Here is a 27,039-nt window from a genome sequence, read left to right on the forward strand (position 1 = left end):
GGCCTGTAGTTTTCTTTCTTTGTGACATCCTTGTCTGGTTTTGGTATCAAGGTGATGGTGGCCTCGTAGAAGGAGTTAGGGAGTGGTCCTCCCTCTGCTATATTTTGGAAGAGTTTGAGAAGGATAGGTGTTAGCTCTTCTCTAAATGTTTGATAGAATTCGCCTGTGAAGCCATCTGGTCCTGGGCTTTTTTTTGTTGGAAGATTTTTAATCACAGTTTCAATTTCAGTGCTTGTGATTGGTCTGTTCATATTTTCTATTTCTTCCTGATTCAGTCTTGGCAGGTTGTGCATTTCTAAGAATTTGTCCATTTCTTCCAGATTGTCCATTTTATTGGCATAGAGTTGCTTGTAGTAATCTCTCATGATCTCTTTTATCTCTGCAGTGTCAGTTGTTACCTCTCCTTTTTCATTTCTAATTCTATTGATTTGAGTCTTCTCCCTTTTTTTCTTGATGAGTCTGGCTAGTGGTTTATCTATTTTGTTTATCTTCTCAAAGAACCAGCTTTTAGTTTTATTGATCTTTGCTATTGTTTCCTTCATTTCTTTTTCATTTATTTCTGATCTGATTTTTATGATTTCTTTCCTTCTGCTAGCTTTGGGGTTTTTTTGTTCTTCTTTCTCTAATTGCTTGAGGTGCAAGGTTAGGTTGTTTATTCGAGATGTTTCCTGCTTCTTAAGGTGGGCTTGTATTGCTATAAACTTCCCCCTTAGAACTGCTTTTGCTGCATCCCACAGGTTTTGGGTCGTTGTGTCTCCATTGTCATTTGTTTCTAGGTATTTTTTGATTTCCTCTTTGATTTCTTCAGTGATCTCTTCATTATTAAGTAGTGTATTGTTTAGCCTCCATGTGTTTGTATTTTTTACAGATCTTTTCCTGTAATTGATATCTAGTCTCATGGCGTTGTGGTCAGAAAAGATACTTGATACAATTTCAATTTTCTTAAATTTACCAAGGCTTGATTTGTGACCTAAGATATGATCTATCCTGGAGAATGTTCCATGAGCACTTGAGAAAAATGTGTATTCTGTTGTTTTTGGATGGAGTGTCCTATAAATATCAATTAAGTCCATCTTGTTTAATGTATCATTTAAAGCTTGTGTTTCCTTATTTATTTTCATTTTGGATGATCTGTCCATGGGTGAAAGTGGGGTGTTTAAGTCCCCTACTATGAATGTGTTACTGTCGATTTCCCCTTTTATGGCTGTTAGTATTTGCCTTATGTACTGAGGTGCTCCTATGTTGGGTGCATAAATATTTACAATTGTTATATCTTCTTCTTGGATCGATCCTTTGATCATTATGTAGTGTCCTTCTTTGTCTCTTTTAATAGTCCTTATTTTAAAGTCTATTTTGTCTGATATGAGAATTGCTACTCCAGCTTTCTTTTGGCTTCCATTTGCATGGAATATCTTTTTCCATCCCCTTACTTTCAGTCTGTATGTGTCTCTAGGTCTGAAGTGGGTCTCTTGTAGACAGCATATATAAGGGTCTTGTTTTTGTATCCATTCAGCTAATCTGTGTCTTTTGGTGGGAGCATTTAGTCCATTTACATTTAAGGTAATTATTGATATGTATGTTCCTATTCCCATTTTCTAAATTGTTTTGGGTTCGTTATTATAGGTCTTTTCCTTCTCTTGTGTTTCTTGCCTAGAGAAGATCCTTTAGCATTTGTTGTAAAGCTGGTTTGGTGGTGCTGAACTCTCTCAGCTTTTGCTTGTCTGTAAAGGTTTTAATTTCTCCATCAAATCTGAATGAGATCCTTGCTGGGTAGAGTAGTCTTGGCTGCAGGTTTTTCTCCTTCATCACTTTCAGTATGTCCTGCCACTCCCTTCTGGCTTGTAGGGTTTCTGCTGAGAGATCAGCTGTTAACCTTATGGGGATTCCCTTATGTGTTATTTGTTGTTTTTCCCTTGCTGCTTTTAATATGCTTTCTTTGTATTTAATTTTTGACAGTTTGATTAATATGTGTCTTGGCGTATTTCTCCTTGTATTTATCTTGTATGGGACTCTCTGTGCTTCCTGGACTTGATTAACTATTTCCTTTCCCATATTAGGGAAGTTTTCAACTATAATCTCTTCAAATATTTTCTCAGTCCCTTTCTTTTTCTCTTCTTCTTCTGGAACCCCTATAATTCGAATGTTGGTGCGTTTAATGTTGTCCCAGAGGTCTCTGAGACTGTCCTCAGTTCTTTTCATTCTTTTTTCTTTATTCTGCTCTGCAGTAGTTATTTCCACTATTTTATCTTCCAGGTCACTTATCCGTTCTTCTGCCTCAGTTATTCTGCTATTGATCCCATCTAGAGTACTTTTAATTTCATTTATTGTGTTGTTCATCGTTGCTTGTTTCATCTTTAGTTCTTCTAGGTCCTTGTTAACTGATTCTTGCATTTTGTCCAATCTATTGTCCATTCTATCTCCAAGATTTCGGATCAACCTTACTATCATTATTCTGAATTCTCTTTCAGGTAGACTCCCTATTTCCTCTTCATTTGTTAGGTCTGGTGCATTTTTATCTTGCTCCTTTATCTGCTGTGTGTTTTTCTGTCTTCTCATTTTGCTTATCTTACTGTGTTTGGGGTCTCCTTTTTGCAGGCTGCAGGTTTGTGGTTCCTCCTGTTTTTGATGTCTGTCTCTAGTGGCTAAGGTTGGTTCAGTGGGTTGTGTAGGCTTCCTGGTGGAGGGGGCTAGTGCCTGTGTTGTGGTGGATGAGGCTGGATCTTGTCTCTCTAGTGGTCAGGTTCACGTCTGGTGGTGTGTTTGGGGGTGTCTGTGGCCTTATTATGATTTTAGGCAGCCTCTCTGCTAATGGGTGGGGTTGTGTTCCTGTTTTGCTAGTTGTTTGGCATAGGTTTTCCAGCACTGTGGCTTGCTGGTCGTTGAGTGAAGCTGGGTGCTGGTGTTAAGATGGAGGTCTCTGGGAGATTTTCGCTGTTTGATATTATGTGGAGCTGGGAGGTCTCTTGTTGATCAGTGTCCTGAAGTTGGCTCTCCTACCTCAGAGGCAGAGCCCTGCCTCCTGGCTGGAGCACCAAAAGCTTTTCATCCACAGGCTCAGGATAAAAGGGAGAAAAAGTAGAGGGAATTAGTAGAAGTATGAGGAAAGAAAGAAGGAAAGGAGGGTAGGAAGGAAGGAAGAAAGAAAGAAAGAAGCAAAGAAGGAAAGAAGGCAAGAAGGAAAGAAGGGAGGGAGGGAGGGAGGAGGGAAGGAAGGAGGGAAAGAAGGAAAAAAGACAGAAAGAAAGAAGATACAGTAAAAATAAAATACAGTATAATAAAGTTATTGAATTAAAAACTTCTTATTTAGAAAAAAAAAAAAGGGACGGAAAGAACCTAGGACAAATGTTGGCAGCAAAGCTATACAGACAAAATCTTACACAGAAGCATACACATACACCCTCACTAAAAGAGGTAAATGGGGAAAAATCCTAAATCTTGCTGTCAGAGACCACCTCCTCAATTTGGGATGATTCGTTGTCTAAAGGAGGGAAGGAAGGACGGAAAGAAAGAAAGAAAGAACGAAGGTAAAGTATAATAAGGTTATTAAAATTAATTATTAAGAAAAAAATTTAAAAAAAAACATGGACGGATAGAACCCTAGGACAAATGGTGGAAGCAAGACTATACAGACAAGATCTCACACAGAAGCATACACATACACGTTCGCAAAAAGAGGAAAGGGGAAAAAATCATAGATCTTGCTCCTAAAGTCCACTTCCTTAATTTGGGATGATTGGTTGTCTATTCAGGTATTCCACAGATGCAGGGTACATCAAGTTGATTGTGGAGCTTTAATCCGCTGCTTCTGAGGCTGCTGGGAGGGATTTCCCTTTCTCTTCTTTGTTCTCACAGCTCCCAGGGCTAAGCTTTGGATTTGGCCCTGCCACTGCGTGTAGATCGCTGGAGGGCGTCTGTTTTTTGCTCAGACAGGATGGGGTTAAAAGAGCCGCTGATTGGGGGCTCTGGCGCACTCAGGCCGGCGGGGACGGAGGGGCACAGAGTGCGGGGCGGGCCTGCGGTGGCAAAGGCCGGCGTGACTTTGCACCAGCCTGAGGCGCGCTGTGCGCTCTCCCGGGGAAGTTGTCCCTGGATCCCGGGAACCCGGCAGTGGCGGGCTGCACAGCCTCCGCGGAAGAGGGGTGTGGAGAGTGACCTGTGCTCGCACACAGGCCCCTCGGTGGCGGCAGCAGCAGCCTTAACGTCTCCCGCCCGCCTCTGGGGTCCGCGCTTTTAGCCGCGGCTTGCGCCCGTCTCTGGATTCCGCGCTTTCAGCCGCGGCTCGCGCCCGTCTCTGGATTCCGCGCTTTCAGCCGCGGCTCGCGCCCGTCTCTGGATTCCGCGCTTTCAGCCGCGGCTCGCGCCCGTCTCTGGATTCCGCGCTTTCAGCCGCGGCTCGCGCCCGTCTCTGGATTCCGAGCTTTCAGCCGCGGCTCGCGCCCGTCTCTGGGGTTCGCGCTTTTAGCCGCGGCTCGCGCCCGTCTCTGGAGTTCCTTTAAGCAGCGTTCTTAAACCCCTCTCCTCACGCCCCAGGAAACAAAGAGGGAAGAAAAAGTCTCCTGCCTCTTCTGCAGGTGCAGGCTTTTCCCCGGACTCCCTCCCGGCTAGCTGTGGTGCACTAACCCCTTCAGGCTATGTTCAAGCCGCCAACCCCAGTCCTCTCCCTGCGCTCCGGCCTCAGCTCTCAGCCCCGCCCGCCCCGGCGGGTGAGCAGACAAGCCTCTCGGGCTGGTGAGTGCCGGTCGGCACCGATCCTCTGTGCGGGAATCTCCCCGCTTTGCCCTCCGCACCCGTTGCTGTGCACTCCGCAGCTTCGAAGCTCCCCCCTCCGCCTCCCGCAGTCTCCGCCCTCGAAGGGGCTTCCTAGAGTGTGGAAACTTTTCCTCCTTCACAGCTCCCTCCCACTGGTGCAGGTGCCGTCCCTATTCTTTTGTCTCTGTTTTTTCTTTTGCCCTACCCAGGTACGTGGGGAGTTTCTTGCCTTTTGGGAGGTCTGAGGTCTTCTGCCAGTCTTCAGTAGGTGTTCTGTAGGAGTTGTTCCACGTGTAGATGTATTTCTGGTGTATCTGTGGGGAGGAAGGTGATCTCCGCGTCTTACTCTTCCGCCATCTTCCGCCTCGGTCCTGCTTCAGTTTTAGTACAATAGAAATATTTGGATAGAATACCAGATATTTGAGAGGAATCGGATAAAATGGTACTGGACTAATTTCCTCATCTATTCTATACCATAACATCTCTTTTAGGGTCTTAGGAAGCTAGAAAAAGGCAGTTGGCACTTCTGTACATTTTTGACCATCATATTTAATGTATAAACATTTTTTTGTTTTGAGTTCGTTTCGCATTTTCAGTGAAAAGTTAATGATTGTATAAACAGAGTGAGGATTTTAGGTGCTTCCTTTTAACAGTAATATAAAATTACAGCCAAAGCTAGTTTGCTTCAGCTTCATTGTGTTGAGGTGAGATAATTATAGTTTATGACAAGAAATAATAAAAAAATTAAAACTATAACTGTTCCTACCACTACAGATATTAAAATTGCAGTAGAATGTGTAGTAATTTTTTAAAGAAGATTGGCAGAATTTTCCCTAAAATATTTACGCTCTAGATATATTCAAGATTTTTTTTTTTGAGGGTTCAGAGCATCTCTCAGTGTGTTTACCTCTCTCTGTCATCCATCTTCCCTCATCTTCTCCTAAACCCAAAACATACACAAGGACTCAGATTTTACATGTAAAATGAATGCCAAAAGATGCTTAAGGAGAAGGGGAGATAAGTCACGAAGGAGATGCTCTGAGAGATCTGAAAGGAGTAAGTGGGGAAGCAATATTGTACTTTATTTTTTTTTCTTCCAGTCTTACAATTGATATACAGCACTGTATAAGTTTAAGGTGTATAGCATAATGATTTGACTTACATATATCATGAAATGATTACCACAATAAATTTAGTAAACATCCATTATTTCATATAGATACAAAATAAAAGAAAAAACAATTTTTCCTTGTAACGAGAACTCTTAGAATTTATTCTCTTAACAACTTTCATGTATAACCTACAGCAGTGTTAATTATATTTATCATGTACATTACATCCCTAGTACTTATTTATCTTATAGCTGAAGTTTTTACCTTTTGATCACCTTCATCTAGTTTCTCCTCCCCTGCCTCCTGCCTCTGGGAACTGCAAATCTGATCTCTTTTTCTGTGAGATTGTTTGTTCGCTTGTTTGTTTTTGAAGTATTGCCTAAAACACCATGTTAGTTCCTGGTGCACAACATAGCGATTCGATATTTCTATACATTACAAAATGATCACCACAATAAATCTAAGTATCATTTGTCACCATAAAAGGTATTACATTATTATGGACTATATTCTCCACGCTGTTCATTTCATGCCCATAGCTCATTTATTTTGTAACTGCAAGTTTGTACCTCTTAATCTCCCTCATCTAATTCTCTCACCTCACCACTCCCATCCCCTCTGGGAACCACCTGTTCATTCTCTGTTATGACTGTTATTTGTTATGTTTGATCATTTGTTTTGTTTTTTAGATTACACATGTAAGTGAAATTATATGGCATTTTTCTTTCACTGTCTGACTTATTTCACTTTGAATAAAACCCTCTAGATTCATCCATGTTGTTGCAAATGGCAAGATTTCTTTCTTTTTATGGCTTAGTAATATTCCATTTTATATATGTATCACCATTTCTGTATATTAATACATTCATATATTGGTGGACATTTAGGTTGCTTCCATATCCTGGCTATTGTAAATAATGCTGTGAACATAGGAGTGCATGTATCTTTATGAGTTAGTGTTTTTGTTTACTTGGAAAAAATACCCAGAAGTGGAATTACTGGATTATTTTGAGGGACCTCCATACTATTTTCCGTAGTGGATGCACCAATTTACATTCCCGTCAACATTGCATGAGGGTTCCCCTTTTTCCACATCCTTGCCAACACTTATTTTTTTTGATAATAGCCACTTTAATAGATGTGAGATGATATCTCATGTGTGGTTTTGATTTGCATTTCCCTGAGTGATTAATTATGTTGAGCATCTTTTCATGTGTTCGTTGGCCATTTGTGTGTCTTCTTTGGTGAAATATCTATTCAGGTCCTCTGCCCATATTTCATTGGGTTGTTTGGTTTTTTGATGTTGAGTTGTATGAGTTCTTTGTATGTTTTGGATATTAACCCCTTATTGGACATATCATTTGCAAATATCTTCTCCCATTCAGTGGGTGACCTTTTTGTTTTGTTGATAGTAGTTTCCTTCACTGTGCAAAAACTTTATAGTTTGATTTAGTCCCATTTGTTTATTTTGATTTTGTTTCCCTTGCCTGAGGAGACATATCCAAAAAATATTGCTAAGATCAGTGTTAAAGAGTATACTACCTATGTTTTCTTCTAGAAGTTTTGTGGTTTCAAGTCTTATATTTAGGTCTCTAATCTTTTGTGAGTTTATTGTTGTATATGGTATGAGAAAGCAGTTTGATTCTTTTACATGTAGCTATCCAGTTTTCCCAATACCATTTATTAAAGAGGCTGTCTTTTCTCATTGTATATTCTTGCCTTCTTTGTCATAGATTATTAACCATATAAGCATAGTTTTATTTCTGGGCTCTCTCTTTTGTTCCATTCATCTATGTATCTGTTTTTGTGCCAATACTATACTGTTTTGATTACTGTACCTTTGTAGTACAGTTTGAAATCAGGGAGCATGATACTTCCAGTTTTGTTCTTCTTTTTTCAAGATTGCTTTGGCTATTTGGCACCTTCTGTGGTTCCATATAAATTTTAGGATTATTTGTCCTAGTTCTGTGAAAAATGTCATGGATATTTTGATAGGAATTGTGTTGAATGGAGATTGCTTTGGGTAGTATGGACATTTTCACAATATTAATTCTTCCAATCTGTGAGCATAGTTTATCTTTTCATTTATTTGTATCTTCTTCAGTTTCTTTCACCAATGTCTTATAATTTCCAGAGTACAAATCTTTTACCTCCTTGGTTAAATCTATTCCTAGGTATTTTATTCTTCTCGATGCAATTGTAAATGAAATTGTTTTTTAAATTTCTCTTTCTGATAGATCATTATTACTATATAGGAATGCAACAGATTTCTGTATATTGTTTATATCTTGCAACTTTTCTGAATTCATTTAGTAGATCTAATAGTTTTTTTGTGGAGTATTTAGGGTTTTCTATATATAGTATGATGCCATCTTCAAACAGTGGCCCTTTTACTTCTTCCTTTCCAACTTGGATGACTTTTATTTCTTTCTCTTGCCTAATTTCTCTGGCAGTGATTTCCAAACTGTTGAATAAAAATGGGGAGAGTGGGCATCCTTGTCTTCTCCTGATCTTAGAGGAAATGCTTTCAGCTTTTCACCATTGAGTATGACAGTAGCTGTGGGTTTGTCATATGTGGCCTTTATGTTGAGGTATGTTTCCTCTATAACACTTTGTTGAGAGTTTTTGTTGTAAATGGGTGTTGAATTTTGTCAGAATTCTTTCTGCATCTATTGAGATGATTATATGATTTTTATCCTTCTTTTTGTTAATGAGGTGTATCACATTGAGTGATTTGCATATATTGAACCATTCTTGCATCCCTAGAGTAAATCTTACTTGATCATGAGGTATGATCCTTTTAATGTATTATTGCATTTGGTTTGCTGGTATTTTGTTGAAGATTTTTGCATCTATGTTCATCAGTAATAATCACCTATAATTTTCTTTTTGGTAGTGTCTTTGTTTGGTTTTGGTATTAGGGTAATGCTGGCCACATAGAATGACTTTGAAAGCATTCCTTCCTCTTCAGTTTTTTGAAATAGTTTGAGAAGAATAGGTATTAAGTCTTCTCTAAATGTTTGACAGAATTCACCTGTGAAGATGTCTGGTCATGGACTTTTATGTGTTGGGATTTTTTAGATGTTTGATTCAATTTCTAGTAATGAGTCTGTTTAGAGTTTTTATAACTTTCTGATCATTCTTGGAAGATTGTATAGGCATACTTCATTTTATTGCACTTTGTTTTATTGCACTTCACACATACGTTTTTTATAAATTGAAGGTTTGTAGCAACCATGTGTTGAGTAGTCTATCAGCACCATTTTTCCAACAGCATTTGCTCACTTCGTGTGTCTGTGTCACATTTTGGTAATTCTCATAATATTTCTAACTTTTTCATTATTGTTTTGTTTGTTACGGTGATCTGTGACCAGTTAGCGGTTATGGTGATAAGTGATCTTTGATATTACTATGTAATTGTTTTGGGGTGTCGTGAACCTCACCCATATAAAATGGCAAACTTAATCGAATATTGAAATGATGACAAATCATTTAGAATATTACATAAATGTAGTTTTAAAGCAGCGGCATGGTTTGAGAGGTTTACTCCAGATTTGAAAAGAGTTCTGCTGTGGGTAAAGTGCTATTAAACAGCACTGCATGCTACAGAGAAATAATTTGTGAAAGGAAGAGTCAGTTGATGTGGCCAACTTCATTGTTGTCTTATTTTAAGACATTGCCACAGTCAGCCCACCCTCCAGCAGCCACCACTCTGATCAGTCAGCAGCATCAGCATTGAGGCAAGACCCACAACCAGCAAAAAGATTATGACTTACTGAAGGCTCAGATGATGGTTAGCAATTTTTAGCAATAAAGTATTTTTTCAGTAAGGTATGTACATTGTTTTTTTTAGACACAATGCTATTGCACACTTAATAGACTACACTATTGTGTAAACAAACCTGATATATGCACTGGAAAACCAAAAAATTTCTGTGACTTGCTTTATTGCGACATACGTTTTACTATGGTAGTTTGGAACTAAACCCGTAATATCTCTGAGGTATGCCTGTATGTTTCTAGGAATTTATCCATTTCTTCTAGGTTGGCCAGTTTGTTGGCATATAATTGTTTGTAGTAATTTCTTATGGTCCTTTGTATTTCTGTGGTGTCCTTTTTAACTTCTCCTTCATTTCTGGTTTTATTGATTTGGGCTCTCTTTTTTTTCCTGAGTTAATCTGGCTAAAGGTTTGTTGATTTTGTATCATTTCAAAGAACCAGCTCTTAGTTTCATTGATTTTTTTTTCTTTTTTTTATTATCTATTTCATTTATTTCCACTTTCATTATTATTATTTCCTTCCTTCTACTAACTTTGGGTTTTGTTTTTTCTTTTTCTAGTTCCTGTAAGTGTAAGGTTAGATTGTTTATTGTTTTCTGGTTTCCTCAGATAGGCCGGCCTGTATCACTGTATATTTTCCTCTGAGAACTACTTTTGCTGCATCCCACAGATTTTGGATCCTTGTTTTTCCATTTTCATTTGGAGATATTTTTTATTTCCTCATTGGTTTTTTCAGTCACCTATTGGTTGGTTACTAGTATGTTGTTTAGCCTTCACATGTTTGTATTTTTTGCATTGTTTTCCCCTTGTGTTGGTTTCTAATCTCACGCCCTTGTGGTTGGAAAATATGCTTGATATGATTTCAGTCTTAAATTTATTGAGACTTGTTCTGTGGCCTAGTGCATCATCTGTCCTGGGAAGTGTTTCATGTGCACTTGAAAAGAAAGTATATTTTGCTGCTTTGGGATGGAATATTCTATACAGATCTATTAAGTCCATGTTCATTGCAGCACTATTTACAATAGCCAGGACATGGAAGCAACCTAAGTGTCCATTGACAGATGAATGGATAAAGAAGATGTGGCACATATATACAATGGAATATTACTCAGCCATAAAAGGAAGTGAAATTGAGTTGTTTGTAGTGAGGTGGATGGACCTAGAGTCTGTCATACAGAGTGAAGTAAGTCAGAAAGAGAAAAACAAATACCATATGCTAACACATATATATGGAATCTAAAAAAAAATTGATTCTGAAGAACCTAGGGGCAGGACAGGAATAAAGACGCAGATGTAGAGAATGGACTTGAGGACATGGGTGGGGGAAGGGTAAGCTGGGACGAAGTGAGAGAGTAGCACTGATATATATACACTACCAAATGTAAAATAGATAGCTAGTGGGAAGCAGCTGCATCGCACAGGGAGATCACCTCAGTGCATTGTGACCACTTAGAGGGGTGGGATAGGGAGAGTGGGAGGGAGACGCAAGAGGGAGGGGATTTGGGGATATATGTATACATACATTTCACTTTGTTATACAGCAGAAACTAACACAACATTGTAAAGCAATTATACTCCAATAAAAATGTTTAAAAAAAATTGAAAACATAAAAAAAAAGAAAGGTCCATATGGTCTAATGTGTCATTTAAGGCCAGTGTTTCGTTATTGGTTTTCTATCTGGATGATCTGTCCACTGATGTAAGTGAGGCATTAAGGTCTTCTACTATTATTGTGTTACTGTCAGTTCCTCCCTTTATGTTTGTTAGTATTTGCTTTATGTGTTTAGATACTCCTATGGGTGTGTGTATGTACATGTGTGTGTTGTTCTATCTTCTTGCTGGATTGATCCCTTTCTCATTATGTAATATCTTTGTCTCTTTTTACAGTCTTTGTTTTAAAGTCTATTTTGTCTGATATAAGGATTGCTATCACCAATCTCTTTTCATGTCTGTTTGTATGGTATGGAATACCCTTTTCCATCCCCTCACTTTTAGTCCATGTGTGACATTAGATGTGAAGTGAGTCTCTGGTAGGCAGCATGTATATGGATCTTGTTGTTTTTATCCATTCAGCCACTCTATTTTCTGGATTGCAACATTTAGTCCATTCACATTTAAAGTAATTATTGATAAGTATGTACTTACTGCAGTTTTGTTAGTTGTATTCTGGTTATTTTTGTTGTTCTTCTGTGTTCCTTTCTTCTCTTGTGATTTGGTTACTTTCTTTACAGTTAATGTTTGTATTACTTCCTCTTTATTTTTGTGTATCTAATATCAATTGGTTTATGGTTACCATGAGGTTCTTATGTAACAACCTATGTATATAGCAGTCTATTTTAAGTTGATCATTGCTTAAGTTTGAGTGTATTCTAAAAACACTACAGTTTTATTCCCCTCTGCCATGTTTTATGTTTTTGAGGTCATATTTTACATCTAAAAAATTTTGTGTATCCTTAAATAATTATTGTAGATATATTTGATTTTACTAGTTTTTTATTTTAATCTTCATACTAGCTATATAGTTGGTTGATCCATTACCTTTACTTTGTATTTGCCTTTACTGGTGGCATTTTTCTCTTGCATAATTTTCATATTTCTGGTTATGTTCTTGTCTCTTCTGCTTAAAGAAGTCCTTTTAACGTTTCTTAAAAGGTTGGTTTAGTGGTGATGAACTCATTTACTTTTTGCTTGTCTGGTAAACTGTTTATCTCTCCTTCAATTCTGAACATTAACTTTGCCAGCTAGAGGTTCTTGGTTGTGTTTTTCCTTTAAATTCTTTGAATATGTCATGCCACTACCTTTTGGCCTGCAAGTTTTCTGCTGAAAAATCAGCTGATAACCTCACTGGTTTTACCTTGTATGTGTCAAGTTGTTTTTCTCTTGCTGCCCTTAATACTCTCTTTATCTTTAACTTCTGACATTTTAATGATAGTGTATATGTGAAGATCCCCTTGGGTTCACCTTTTAGGAATTCTCTGGGATTCATGGACTCAAATGTATTTCCTTCACCAGTTTAGGGGAATTTTCATCCATTGTTTCCTCAAACAGGTTTTCTCTCCCTTTCTTTCTCCTCTTTCTGGGACCCCTATAATGCAAATGTTAGAATGCTTATTGTTATTCCCGAGGGTCCTTAAACTATCCTCATTTTTGAAAATTCTTTTTTCTTTTTTGCTATTTTGATTGGGTGATTTCCATTACCCTGTCCTCCAGATTGCTGATCCTTTCCTCTGCATCATCTAATCTGCTGGTGGTTCCCTCTAGTTTCTGGTTTTTCTCTATTTCGTTTAGTTTTTTCTGAGGTTTTTGTCTTGTTCTTTCATTTGGAACATATTCCTTTGTTTCCTCACTTTACCTAATTCTCTGTGTTTGTTTCTGTGTATTAGGTAGATCAGCTATATCTCCTGGTCTTCAAAGAATGGCTTTGTATAGAAGGTGTTCTGTGGGGCCCAGTGGTGTGGTCCTTCCTGGTCACCAGAGCCAGGTGCTCCAGGAACATCCTCTGTGTGGGCTGTCTGCATCCTCCTGTTGTGGCTGGGCTGCAGTTGCTGTGGGTGCACTAGTGTATGGGGCTGGTCCCCAGTACAACTGGCTATAAGGCCTGGCCACAACAGTTGTGGGCACTCTGGTGTACTGGGTTGGCCAATGGGATGGGACCCTCTTTGGGGAGACACTGGTGCTGACCAAGGGCACCTGCTGGGACTGGCAGGGTGAAGGGCTGCTTTAGTGGGGCTCTGGTGCTGGATGAGGGTGCTTGTTGGGACTGGCAAGGTAGGGGGCCACTTTGGAGGAATGCTGGCTATGTCAGGTCCATTGGCAAACCGGAGTGGGGCAAATGGTACATTAAGTTTGATGGAGAGAGTCAGAAATGTCACCTGCTAGTGCCAGGTTGCTAGGTAGAAGGTGAGCCAAATAAAAACAAAACAAATAAAAACACTGGCACCTGCCAGCCCCTTTATACCCAGAGAAAGTTGCAACAGATCCCTGCCCCTCAAGCACATGCCCTAAAATTAGTAAATGAATTTCTTTCTTATATCACCCAGGCACTTTTCTAACTGCTGCCTCTGCACTGGGACTTGGGAAGAGTGAATCTGTGCATGTGCCCTTTAAGAGCAGAGTCTCAGTTTCCTACAGCCCTTCTGCTCTCCTGCACATAAACCCCAATGGTTTTAAAGCCAGATGTTATGGGGGCTCATCTTTCTGGTGCAGGTCTCCCAGGAAGGGGGGCCCAAGGTGGGGCTTGGACCCGTCGCTCCTTGGGGAAGACCTCTGGGGCTCTGATATCCCTCCCACTTGTGGGTTCCTTCACTGGGTACATGGGTTCTGATTAGACTGCTTCTCTGCCCTTCCTACCTGTCTCATTGTAGGTTTTTCTTTTTATCTTCAGTTGTGGAAAGTATTTTCTTCTAGTCTTCAGGTCATTCTCAGAGACGGTTCTCTATCTGTAGTTGTAATTTTGGTGTATCTCTGGGAGGAGGTGAGCCCAGGGTCTTCCTTCTCTGCTATCTTGTTCTACCCCCACTTTAGTTTATTATTGATATGATCTGTGACGTGGCTCTAATTAGGACTTGTTCTAGATCTGTTTTAATCTGCAGGCTTTCTTTTCTTCACGTTGGTGCCCTTGAATCACTGCCCAGAAGTCTGGGTTATAGTGGGTAACATAGTTTCCGAGAAGAGTTTAGTGCCTTTTGGTGATAAAGTGTATACAATATTTGTTTTGTGTGGTGATGGCTGGTAGGGGGTCACACTGGCACTGCCCCATTCACTGTACACACTGGCACTGCCCCATTCACTGTACACTGTATTAGTAGAATATTAAGGGGATACCTAATGCAGAAAACATGCTTTGAAGTTAGAGGTTTATAGAATGAAAGCACATTGATGGGAGAGGCTTACTTTTTTTCTTCTTTTTGAGAGGGGTCTTTTAATTAATTAATTATTTAATGGCTGCATTGGGTCCTTGTTGCTGCACGCAGGCTTCCTCTGGTTGCGGTGAGCGGGGGCTAGTCTTCGTTGCGCTGCACGGGCTTCTCATTGCGGTGACTTCTCTTGCTGTGGTTGTGGAACACGGGCTCTAGGTGTGCGGGCTCAGTAGTTGTGGCACGTGGGCTCAGTAGTTGTGGCTCTCAGGCTTAGTTGCTCTGCAGCATGTGGGATCTTCCCGGACCAGGGATCGAACCCCTGTCCCCTGCATTGGCGGGCGGATCCTTAACCACTGCACCACCAGGGAAGTCCAAGGTTTACTTTTGTTAATACAGTTTTCCTTCTTTTGCTAGATTCTCCTGAATTATTTTGGAAACTATGTACCTAATGCATGGACACAAGACAATGGCTGCACTCTTTGTGAAGTGGATACAATTGACTTGTCTGCAGTAGATGTAAGTGGAATTGACTCTGTGTGAAACGTAGTAATAAAAAATAGTGAGGTGGATGGACCTACAGTCTGTCATACAGAGTGAAGTAAGTGAAAAAGAGAAAAATAAATACCATATGCTAACACATATATATGGAATCTAAAAAAAAAAATGGCACTGATGAATCTAGTGGCAGGGCAGGAATATAGACATAGAGAATGGACTTGAGGACACAGTGGGGGTAGGGGGAAGCTGGGGCGAAGTGAGAGTAGCATCGACATATATACACTACTGAATGTAAAATAGTTAGCTGGTGGGAAGCAGCAACATAGCACAGGGCGATCAGCTTGGTTCTTTGAGATGACCTAGAGGGGTGGGATAGGGAGGGTGGGAGGGAGGCTCAAGAGGGAGGGGATATGGGGATATATATATATGCTTATGGCTTATTCACTTTGTTGTGCAACAGAAACTAACACAGTATTGCGAAGCAATTATACTCTAATAAAGATCTATTACAAAAAAAGTACATTGTCATGAAATACAATAATTTGTAAAAGAAAAAAAGCACATTATTTTATAGTATTGATAATATGGTAGATAATGGATTTAAAAAGCTAAAACATGATGACTCCGAAAGTTGCTGGATTTGTGTATTTCCAGCAAAACCAGTTAATAATTGACCCTAGCGAAAAGGGCTTGATTGTTAATATATACTAGCTTGCTATGGTTGGGTGCTCTTGTTTTATTTTAGTCTGGTAACTTGGTCAAAGTGTTGAGGTACAATGCTTTGTTATTTATATGGACTAATTTTATCTGTGCTTGATTTTCAAATTTGATGATTTTAAAATAATACTATATGACTAAGGACTGTTTTAATATTTTATAGATAGTAACTTATATTAATTTCACAAATCCCTTAAGTAGGTAGTGCTGTTGACTGAGTTTTACAGATGAGAAAACTAAGGTATATATACGTTCAGTAACTTACTTAAGGCATGTGATTTTTTTTTTAAGTGTTGGGGGTGGGATTTAAATTTAGGCAGTCTGGCTCCAGATCCTATAATCTTGATCACTGTGCAATTTCGCCTGGATGTAATGTACATATTATATGCCAGACACAGTGCTACTTATACATGTGTTTCATAGAGAATTATAGCTATAGTTTAATGTTTATACGTTGAGAGTAAATGAGCAACTGAAAGTAATTATTATGTGTCTATTAAACATTTTATGTATCCTTCTCTCATCAACCAGAGCAGTTTTAGGATATCTTATAGTAACATTTTTCTTCCAAAAAATTTCTCTTGTAACTTGTGTATGAACAATTGAATTCTAGGGATGATTTTGTCATTAAGGCTGATTCTTTCCTTCATTCACCATAGGTTTATTGAGTATCTACAGCATGCCAGATAAGTATAGACAGAAATAAAATTCACCTTAATATAGTTCTGGTGACTCCTGTACCCATGCAAATACAAAAATACTCTCACCGTAAAGCACTCAAACTCCTGAATTAAATAGTTTCTGTTCTATTCTGAAAAGGAGGATAAAGAGTAACTTGTCCACATTTAGGACCTTCTGAATAGAACCCTATTTTACTTGAAAATAAGACTTTTTGGCCAGTCTCTCAAATAACAGACTGCATGTTTCCTATCTGGAAAGAAAGCCAGGAACTTTCTGACTGAAGCTGCATCATGAAGATGTTTAAAAATTCATCCTGATCGTTTTTGCAAAGTCTTCTGGAGAGAGAGTTAAAGCTTTTTATCTGTTTAGTATCCTTTTACATAAACTTTCTGGTGCAAAGATTGAAAAATATTTATATTATAGTTTTTTATCTTTATTTTTTGCATATAGGTGAAATTCACCTAATTCTTAAGCTAAGTTTTTTGTCTTATAGACTGTTAGAAAGGAAAACCATTTTATTATGCAAAATAAATTTCTTATGTGTCTTATATGTGTAGTAATTATACAACAGGGATATAAAAATTAAAATGATGTGGGTAGTTAAGATCTAGGGCTACCATATACTTAGGTGTGGGCCGTAGGCAAGTTTCTCTATACATAAAAATGATAATGGCTATCTCAGAGGATTGGTAGGAGGGTTAAATGAAATTATATAGATGTGTATATATAATGATATTTTATATGTATAAATTATATATATGAGGTGCTAAGCCTTGATAATAGCTAACTGTTGTACTCTTAGTATCATTAGTATATAAAAATGAGCTTAGATTGACAATGGAGATGTAGCATGTTGAAGCCCAGTTCTTTACCTACTAATTTATGTGTTCTGAGTTGCTTAACTCTTCTAAGTCCCATTTTCCTCATGTGTAAATTTGGGGTAATAAATAACTTCTAAGGTTATTACAAAATTTAAATGAAATGCATCACATCATTTGATAAGGGAGAGTTGTCATCTAGTTTTTACTCATTTTCCCTGTTAAATTGAGAACTCCTAGAAGGTAGATATTTTGTCTTTAGTTGTTTGTATTTGTTTATTGATTTAGCAATAAATATTTGGGTGACTGAATGAATTGATAAGAAGGACAACAGTGTATGACTTGTACTTCAGTGCAAACAAATAATGTTATTATCCAGATAACAGAGGAATATGTGAGGTATCATGTGTGAAAAGATGGGGGAGAGGTACCTAATTCAGCACTTAACATATATGGTACTTTAAAATATCTTGGGCTTCCCTGGTGGCGCAGTGGCTGAGAGTCCGCCTGCCGATGCAGGGGACACGGGTTTGTGCCCCAGTCTGGGAAGAGCCCACATGCCGCGGAGCGGCTGGGCCCGTGAGCCATGGCCGCTGAGCCTGCGCGTCCGGAGCCTGTTCTCCGCAACGGGAGAGGCCACATCCATGAGGGGCCCGCGTACCAAAAAAAAAAAAAAAAAAAGCTGTAATCTTTATTAAAAAATTTTTTCTTGCTCAGTAATGCACTGTATTTATTTATTTATTTTTTTACCTTTTGACCTCCTTCACCCATCTGTATGTAGTTTGTAATTTAAAAATCTATAATCTTTAAAGTCAGGCTTTAAGACACTGATTAAAAAAGGCATTATAAAGAAATCTTTCATATGGTTCTGGTAATAACACTATTACATGGCATTTACTTATGTTTCTTTCTTCCTCAATCATTTGTAAGTTTTCCAAGCAAGGAATTTTCACTCCTTTTTAAAAACGTTTCTTATCACAAGGACGGACTAATAGTGGATATTTCAGAATTGTTCATGCAATGAATGAAAGAAACTATTCTCTGAAACATACCCAAACAGAAATTAAGAACATGTTAAAAATCGATACAAGATAAAATATATTAGTGAAAGAAAGTAGCTTTCCTTATATATAATATAATGATGAAGCAAAATAAAGTACTATCAGTAAAATGAGATTAAAGGTTCAGGGATAGAAATAAAGTCTCAAGTCCTCTGTGATTGTTTTCTTTGAGCTACAAATTAACCACTAAACTTCCAAACCATGGAAAAAAACATGGAAGCACAATTAGCATTCTGGCTTCATAGATGAAGCTGTCAAATAGATTTAGATCTGAAGGAAGTTTCTTTTAGGACCATCTTAAAGGAAGCATTAAATAGTAAAGCAGGTAGTAACCTTAATTACAGTATCCCTATGTTATACAATAGTGAGTTTCCTCTTCATCCTAAATCATAATGTTAAGATGTGATTCAGTAAAATCACTTTGGTGGGGTCCACAAAAATGTATTAGAGAATTGTCATGGGGCAGTCAAATTTAGAAGGTTAAGTTGTACTGATATTCTAGTTTATGTTTTATGTTGTGTTGATTAAAACTTGAATAGAATTTAAAGTAAAACCATGCTAATTCTAATTTGCTTTTATGTTTGCCACAAAACAAAGGTTCACCCCAATGTAACAATAGGTGTTTTTATTGAGCAACCAACCCCTTTCCTACCTCGATTTCTGGACATATTGTTGACACTGGATTACCCAAAAGAAGCAGTTAAACTCTTCATTCATAACAAAGTAAGTATTTGAGAAATGAATATTTTATGGGAAAACTGTTTTGATCTTATTTGGAACTATTTGTTATTATTTAGTCATGTCTAAAAAAATTTTTTAAATTTGAGTTAAATTCAGTGGGGGATTTTTGAAGTCATTACTACTCTGCGTATTTAGGACCTAAGGATTATAGAGTTTAGAAACTAGTATCATACTATTGGGATGAGACACGGGAAACTGTCAATTTTTTGTAGATCAAAAATGGTTGAATATCAGCCATTTTTATATGTTCAACCTTATAATGAAGAGATGTCAAAGGGCCTATAGTTCTGGTACTTTCTTTTATAGAACCGATCATTAAATTGTTTGCAGCTAATGATAATACCCAACATCAGAACTTGAAATATCTTCCATATACAGTATTGTTTTGATTAATTACACAATGGCATGCTCTTCCCCGAAAGATTTTGATGCTGTCATTTCCCTCAAAAATATTCAGAACCTCCCAAATACCTCCTACGTATAGTCTAAATTTAAAGACATTTTTCCTCAATATTTTTCAATTTTGCTTGTCTCTTCCCTGTTAAAACAGTTGGCATTTATTATCACCTAGAAAAGCTCAATAGCTGTGAAGTATGCTCTTCTCTCTCTTTTGTCCTAATACTTTTTGTTTAAGATTGTTCTTTCTTCCTGATGTACATATCGGCTAATCATTTGCCTTTTCCAGAGACTATTTTATATTTGCAGAAAACCACCTCAGATAAGTTTAAAGGGGTGAATGTATTGAGCATTGGCTTTGTAAAATGCATTGTAATACATGTACTTACATTAAAGTATTTTGTTTTTATGTATTGTGTCTTTTATTTATATTTTTCCTCCTTTCGTAGGACCTAAAACCTCTTGATAGCAGGAGTTATCTTCTTTTATTTAAAATTAACTCTATGCAGCTTTTGTATGATAAGTAGTTTTAACAAGCTGTGAAAAGCTTTCAAAAATACTTAGTGAGACTTGATACATAAAGAGCTCTGAAATGCTCTAATGATGGCGATAGGTAACCTTATCTAAATTTTAGCAGAGTTAGATCACCTTATTTAAATTTTAGCACAGTTGAATCACATTAATTTGATGACTTTTCATGTTGATTATTTTCTCATCATATTTTCTTATCAATAAAATTTTAACTTTCCCTTCTTTTTGTAAAAAACACAACTTTTTATGTGACCATTAATTTTCTCTCTGCTTAAAATAATATTGTAATATTTATTTTATAAAAAAGATTATAACAGATTAATCTGTTAGGTTTAATAGATATTTTTTATGGATATTTTACAAAACATGTCTAAGATTCTCAGGGCACAAGCCATTTTCCCCCTCAAGTCAGAAATATTTTATAGCACTCAGGATTTAAATATTAATGCAAGGACTAGGAGTAGATGTTAAAAGAATTTTGAAGTATATTTTTTTAAAAAAATTGATATGTATCTATTTTAGATTCTACATGTGATATTTAGATGATATTTCAATATAATATGCTTAATATAGTTATCACTTTGCCTGTAGTGAGTGAATATGTGAATGGTGGAATTCACAAATTTTGAATGTGAAGTCATCCCTACATATGAATACTTCAGTCATCTTATTGTCTTTTTTCTCACTACTTTTCTTCTTTTTTTAAACTAATTTTCAATTTTTAAAATATGTTACAGGAAGTTTATCATGAAAAGGACATCAAGGTGTTTTTTGATAAAGCTAAACATGAAATCACTACTATGAAAATTGTAGGACCGGAAGAAAATCTAAGTCAAGCTGAAGCCAGAAACATGGGAATGTATGTTTTAGCAAATTTAAATTCAACCAGTATCTACTAAAGAAACTTAAAAAAGAAAGACAACTTTTCTTCAAAATTAGTGTCCTAAACTTGGATGTCTCAACTGTGTGTGTGCATGTGTGTCTGTGTGTGTTTGTGCCCACACATGAGCATACCTCTGCTGTTCGAACTATATCTATGTTTGTGTGTATTTATGTCTAAAGGGCCATGAAAGTTATTTATGTTTTTCTTTTAATGGCTAAGAGTCAATATATTTATTCAAAATATTAGCTGAACTTCAGATCAAGATTTAAATCCCCAGACAGATGAGTAGTGTGACTGATGGAGCAGTGATTTAAATATACATTATCTGAAGCTTTTGTGTGGCAGAAATGTGTGTTTCAGATATTCTAGTTATCTATTGATCTAAATAGTACTATAACCACAGAAGAAATATTTTAGGTCCTTTGTTTAGCCCCTTTAATACTTCAGACAGATTACTAATAAAATTCTGGTAATAGCGAAAACGATCACTTATCCAGTGAATGTGAATTGAATATGCCCATCAGTGGGTTAAAAGTTGGTAATGAAAACGTAAGACTCAGTGATTTCTCAGCAGGAGACGTTCTTGTCTTGTGCTGTGGAAGCTTCAGGCCCAAAGAGATGGAAAGTGCCTATTATGGGGGTAAAGGGACAGGCAGGAAAACGGGCCTTAGAAAAACCAAACAGATGTTATTACTAATGGTTCCATAACTTCATCATTGGAGAGTACCTTGGGTCCACATTTAGAACTTATTTTCTCTATTTAAAAAATTTTTGTATGTGCTCTGTTGTATCTGGCTTTGCCTTAGCACAGTGTTTTTTAATTCACTCATGTCATTACAATTATCAGCAGCTCATTCCTTTTCATTGCTGACTAGTATTTTATCATATGAATATACTGCAAGTGGTTTACATACGCCGCTGGTAATAGACATTGGGCTGTGTCCAGTTTGGGGCCAGTATGAATAAGGCTGCTAATGAAGATTCTTTATTAGAAGTGTGAATATGTGTGTTGTGTGTGTGTGTGTGTGTGCGTGTGCGTACATATGCTTTAGTATATTTTGGGAAAATACCAAGGAGTGGACTAACTAGGTCATAGGGTTAGGATAGATGTATGTTTATAAGAAACAGCTAAATAGTCCAAAATGGTTGTACATTTTTAAAAATTTTATTTATTTTTATTTTTGGGTGTGTTGGGTCTTCGTTTCTGTGCGAGGGCTTTCTCCAGTTGCGGCAAGCGGGGGCCACTCTTCATCGCGGTGTACAGGCCTCACACTATCGCGGCCTCTCTTGTTGCGGAGCACAGGCTCCAGACGCGCAGGCTCAGTAGTTGTGGCTCACGGGCCCAGTTGCTCCATGGCATGTGGGATCTTCCCAGACCAGGGCTCGAACCCATGTCCCCTGCATTAGCAGGCAGATTCTCAACCACTGCGCCACCAGGGAAGCCCTGGTTGTACATTTTACACTTGTAACAGCAAGGTAATAGACCTCCATCTGCTCCACATGTTTGTCAACATTTGATATTGCCCATCTTTTTTATTTTAGCCACCTACTGGGTATGAAAAGGTATCTTACTGTGGTTAGGTATCTAAAGGTATCTAAGTCTTTTGTGCATTTTTGTTTACATTAGGTTATCTTGTTAGTTATGTATTTGTAGGAATTCTTTATATATTTTGTATACAAAATCTGTCTATCTAAACTCTATGTCTGTCTCTATAATGTTTTGTGAATATTTGTTCCATTCTATGGCTTGATTTTTTACTTTTTAAATACTGCCTTCTAATAAGAAGAAATTTTAATTTAATAAAATTCTATTTCATCTTTTTCTTTTATGCTTTGTGCTTTGGGGTTTATTTTCTGTTTAAGAAATCTTTCTTATTCCAGTGTCATGAAGACGTTCTTTGGAATTTTTCTTTCATAAGCTTTATCATTCTAGCATTTATGTTTTAAGATGTTTCAATCTGCAATTCATCTTGAATACATTTTTGTGTTTGGAGTGAAGTAGGGGTCAACTTTTATTCTTTGCAAATGAAATTCCAGTTGTTTCAATACTCCTTTTTAATTTAAGGCTTTTCTTTTCCTACTTAATTGACTTGGCCTTGGTCAAAAATCAGATAACTGAGTATTTATGAGTGATTGTGAGCTCTCACTTCTGTTTTGTTGCTCTAAGATCAGTGCTACACTTTATTACTAGGGATTTATATTAACCTTGAAATCATGTGGTATAAATTTTTAAATTTTTTTCCAAGATAATTTGAGCTGTTTTTAAAAAATTATTTAATTTTCATTTTTATTGAGGTATAATTGACATATAATGTTAGTTTGAGGTGTACAACACAGCTTCAATATTTGTATACATTGTGAAATAATCACCACAATAAGTCTAGTTACCATCTGTCACCGTGCATAGTTACAGTATTTAAAAAAAATTTCCTCTAATTTTTTTGCACAATTTTAACAAACTTTCCTGTCTGCTGTCCTGCTTGACAGTTGCTTAGAAACAAATGTGTCATGGAGTTAAACACTGACAGTAGGAGAAAGTGATAACTCGGATCAGCAGTGAGGGAGGAGGGCTCAGAAAGAGAGAGCTCCAAATGCAGAAACCGTAATACTTGGAAGCCTATCATGTATCACAAGTAGTTCATTCCTTCGTGTTCCTGATGATAACGCTCCAGGCTCTACCAAGAAAGCATACATCACAATCCGTGTCCTTGGATAAGAAGCAGGGCAGTGACCATCTTAGAAAGAATTCCACGCAAATCAAGTTTTGAAAGTATTAACACCTAAAGAGTTATATATACACCTGTATTTCCAAGATTCAATTAAAACTGAGTTGTTGGATATACAGGATCTTACACTGTGAATGTGTGTGTGTGTGTGTGTGTGCAGAAAACATTTTGACTTGTGAAAAAAAGTTGTTGATAAGTACATTGGTATAAATTATGTTCCCTTTTTAGAGAGAATTAAATGCTGAATTATAAATTGCCCTTCTGACTGAATGTTTTATGCCTTGAAGTATTTAATGACTTGAAAATATATTTCACTTGCCCTAAAATTTTTAGTTTCACTCTACCCATGAACATCTGTGTTGATCAACTGACCATTTTGAAATTTAAGATAATATTTATCCTTTTGGGTATAGTCTTACTATTTTGATTAGAAAAGTATTTTAGAGAAACCTTATTTTGCTTATGAGCTTTATGTTAACATTTTTCAACCAGCAAATATTTATTTTATTTAATGCATATTTTATTTCTTTTTCAATGACAGGGATTTTTGCCGTCAGGATGAAAACTGTGATTATTACTTTAGTGTGGATGCAGATGTTGTTTTGACAAATCCAAGGACTTTAAAAATTTTGATTGAACAAAACAGGTACTATATATTATGCAGTGTCAATTTATTTTTAAAATTATAATTATTTTCTGTATCTACGTGGACATGCTATAATTACTTGTCTGTGTTTAGCAAATTGAGGGAACTCACAAGAAATTATTTTCTACACCTTATAAACTTTCAATTCTAAGTAATTAGTTTTCTTTTAAAGAAGTCAAATAGAAAACAACCTGATGAAAATTTCAAAATATTCAATATTAGTTACAATCACAAATGTGATGTTTATCAATTATGTTTGACCTATTTTTCTATTTAAAGCTAGATGAAATTGTGATCTATCTAAAAATAGAATTGTCTTATTTTCCACAGATATTTTCAAAGTAGAATTTCATAAAACTTCTGACCTAGAAAGTTATTACAGAGTTGGAAGTTCTTAGAATATGAAAGAAATTTCAGAGGTACATATTATTCCACAGCCTGATCTGTGATTTTGTTTAGTACTGAACTAATTATCTCTAGGCAATACCTGTTTTCATTTAACTGAATTGAAATGGGTAAGAGGCACCGTCTATACCGGCTTATAATGATATTAATCTTCATTTATAACTACTACTGCTACTACTATTAATACTCTCACTAATACCCCACCTTTAGTGAGTGCTTATTAAGTGCCAGGTATTACTCTGTATATGTTCACATATATTAACACAATTATTTCTCTTAACAAATAGAATGGTTAGCAATGAAATGTTAGAATTACTGTTTTCATTTTGCTGAATAAAATATGTAAGAAGTCTATTATACTCCACTAATCCATCGTTTGTGTAATTTGTCAATTTGAGAATTCAGTTATTATTTCAAAAGCTAAAACCTCTCAGTATTAATCTTCTAATTCCGTACTGAAAACATTGAGGCACACAGAAGATGGATTTTGATTTTCAGTGTCTCTTTCCCTAGCTCTGTCAGGCAGCTAAGATTATAAATTACAAGATTTTTTTCTATTAAATATTTGATCTTGTTAGTTATCGACATTGAATTATCATTCATTCCTTAGATTAGCATAATATGTAGATTCTAATTTATGTTTTTATTTCCAGTATTGTAGGTATTCTAAACAAAACAAAATGTAAATGTATCTGGTTAACGTTTTATTCTAATAGGAAGCAGGAAAAATAAACTACAATCATTATTTTGCATGAAGTGTATTTACAGACTGTGTGTCATTTTTCCATGGGTAAGAGAAAGGGCACACCTGGTCTTCACAAGATTGGAGGGTTGTGAAATAGGTTTTTTTGTGGAAATAGTTGGTCTATAACCTTCCTCTTGGAGGAGTTGTGTGAGATTTTCTTCAAAATTGTGTGACACCATTACAATTTACTTCATTTTAAAAATAATTCTAACAGAACTTCAGATTTTGTTACCTCATTTGGAAAATGTTGACACATTATAAATTAGATTTCCTTAAAAGAAATCTGGCATGTTTTGAATTTGTAACATATACTTGTCTTAAAGGGGCAGCTTTCCTGGTAGGTAGTGAGACAGCATGGTATAGCAGTCACCTTTTATTTTGTTTTCTAAAATAGTCAAAAGACCAGAAAAATGTTTAGTGTTGCCAGGGCTAGCACCCATTTTAAAATTTTTAACCCATTTTAACCCATTTAACCCATTTTAACCCATTTTAAAAGTTTAAAAAAAAAAACGGAAACATACTTTAAAGTAATTCAAGGCTTAACTTTAGGAAAACTGGCCTACTTACAAATATCTCAGCCCATCTTCATACATTTTTTTATTCAGCAAATATTTATTGGATACCTTAATGCACCAGGGACTGTTACGTCTGCCTAAGAACAATGAAAATATTTGATTTCATTTAGTATAATTTTCGAAATACTAAAATAACTAAATAATTAAGGTAGCTATACTTTTTGGATATAAGTATGATACTTTTAAAAGTTGTTTTTATACTTTCATTTGCATTTTCAATTACTTTTCCTTTCTCATTAGTCTTTTTTTTTTTTTTTTTTTTTTTGCGGAACGCGGGCCTCTCACTGTTGTGGCCTCTCCCGTTGCGGAGCCCAGGCTCCGGACGCGCAGGCTCAGTGGCCATGGCTCACGGGCCCAGCCGCTCCGCGGCATGCGGGATCCTCCTGGACCGGGGCACGATCCCGTGTCCCCTGCATCAGCAGGTGGACTCTCAACCACTGCGCCACCAGGGAAGCCCTCATTAGTCATTTTAAAAAACATCATTGAAAGTCATCAATGTACTTACTTTTAAAGAAAATGAGGGGAGGAAATTCCTGTCTTTTATTTTACATTTAGTGTTTTGGACTAACTACATGTGTGCTAAATGAACTTTATTGTTTTCTGTGTCATGTTAAGCCCAAAACACATAATTCTGTGGCAATTAAAAAGTAAATAATTATCTGGATTTGTTTTTCTCTCTTCTCTTTAGAAAGATCATTGCTCCTCTTGTAACTCGTCATGGAAAGCTGTGGTCCAACTTCTGGGGGGCCTTGAGTCCTGATGGATACTATGCTCGATCTGAAGATTATGTGGATATTGTTCAAGGGAATAGAGTGTAAGTTACTTGATTTGATCTTTTAATGTAAAATACTTTTATCTAAAGATATGGTCTTGTTAATATTATATTGAATTTTCAAACTTTTTTTATCTCTTTATGTTAAATGGAAATTTGAAGACCTGGAAACCACTTGGGATCCTGCAATACTAGTGTAAAACTAATATTTAAAAAATTGTTCTTAAAGCTGTAAATCTTCAAAGGCACAAACTCTCAGTTGTGGGAAGTACTAAAAGGCAATGTATGATTACCATGGGTAGTCATCTTATGGTTGTTAGAAGAGGAATATTCTTTAAAGTTTGG

At 36.7% G+C, this 27,039-nt stretch overlaps 1 protein-coding gene across 2 annotated transcripts in view; it reads left to right on the plus strand.

The window, feature by feature from the left end:
• PLOD2 (procollagen-lysine,2-oxoglutarate 5-dioxygenase 2) overlaps window positions 1-27,039 on the plus strand; it is a 116,222-nt gene that overhangs the window by 77,502 nt on the left and 11,681 nt on the right. For both annotated transcript variants that reach the window (XM_030873288.3, XM_030873289.3), the window contains exons 8-12: window positions 14,914-15,015; window positions 18,872-18,997; window positions 20,680-20,801; window positions 24,093-24,197; window positions 26,611-26,736. In XM_030873288.3, coding sequence (XP_030729148.1) covers window positions 14,914-15,015; window positions 18,872-18,997; window positions 20,680-20,801; window positions 24,093-24,197; window positions 26,611-26,736 — 581 coding nt within the window. The remainder of the gene's footprint in view (window positions 1-14,913; window positions 15,016-18,871; window positions 18,998-20,679; window positions 20,802-24,092; window positions 24,198-26,610; window positions 26,737-27,039) is intronic.

This window comes from Globicephala melas, chromosome 4 (genome assembly GCF_963455315.2).
Source record: "Globicephala melas chromosome 4, mGloMel1.2, whole genome shotgun sequence".
In the NCBI taxonomy this organism is placed as follows: domain Eukaryota; kingdom Metazoa; phylum Chordata; class Mammalia; order Artiodactyla; family Delphinidae; genus Globicephala; species Globicephala melas.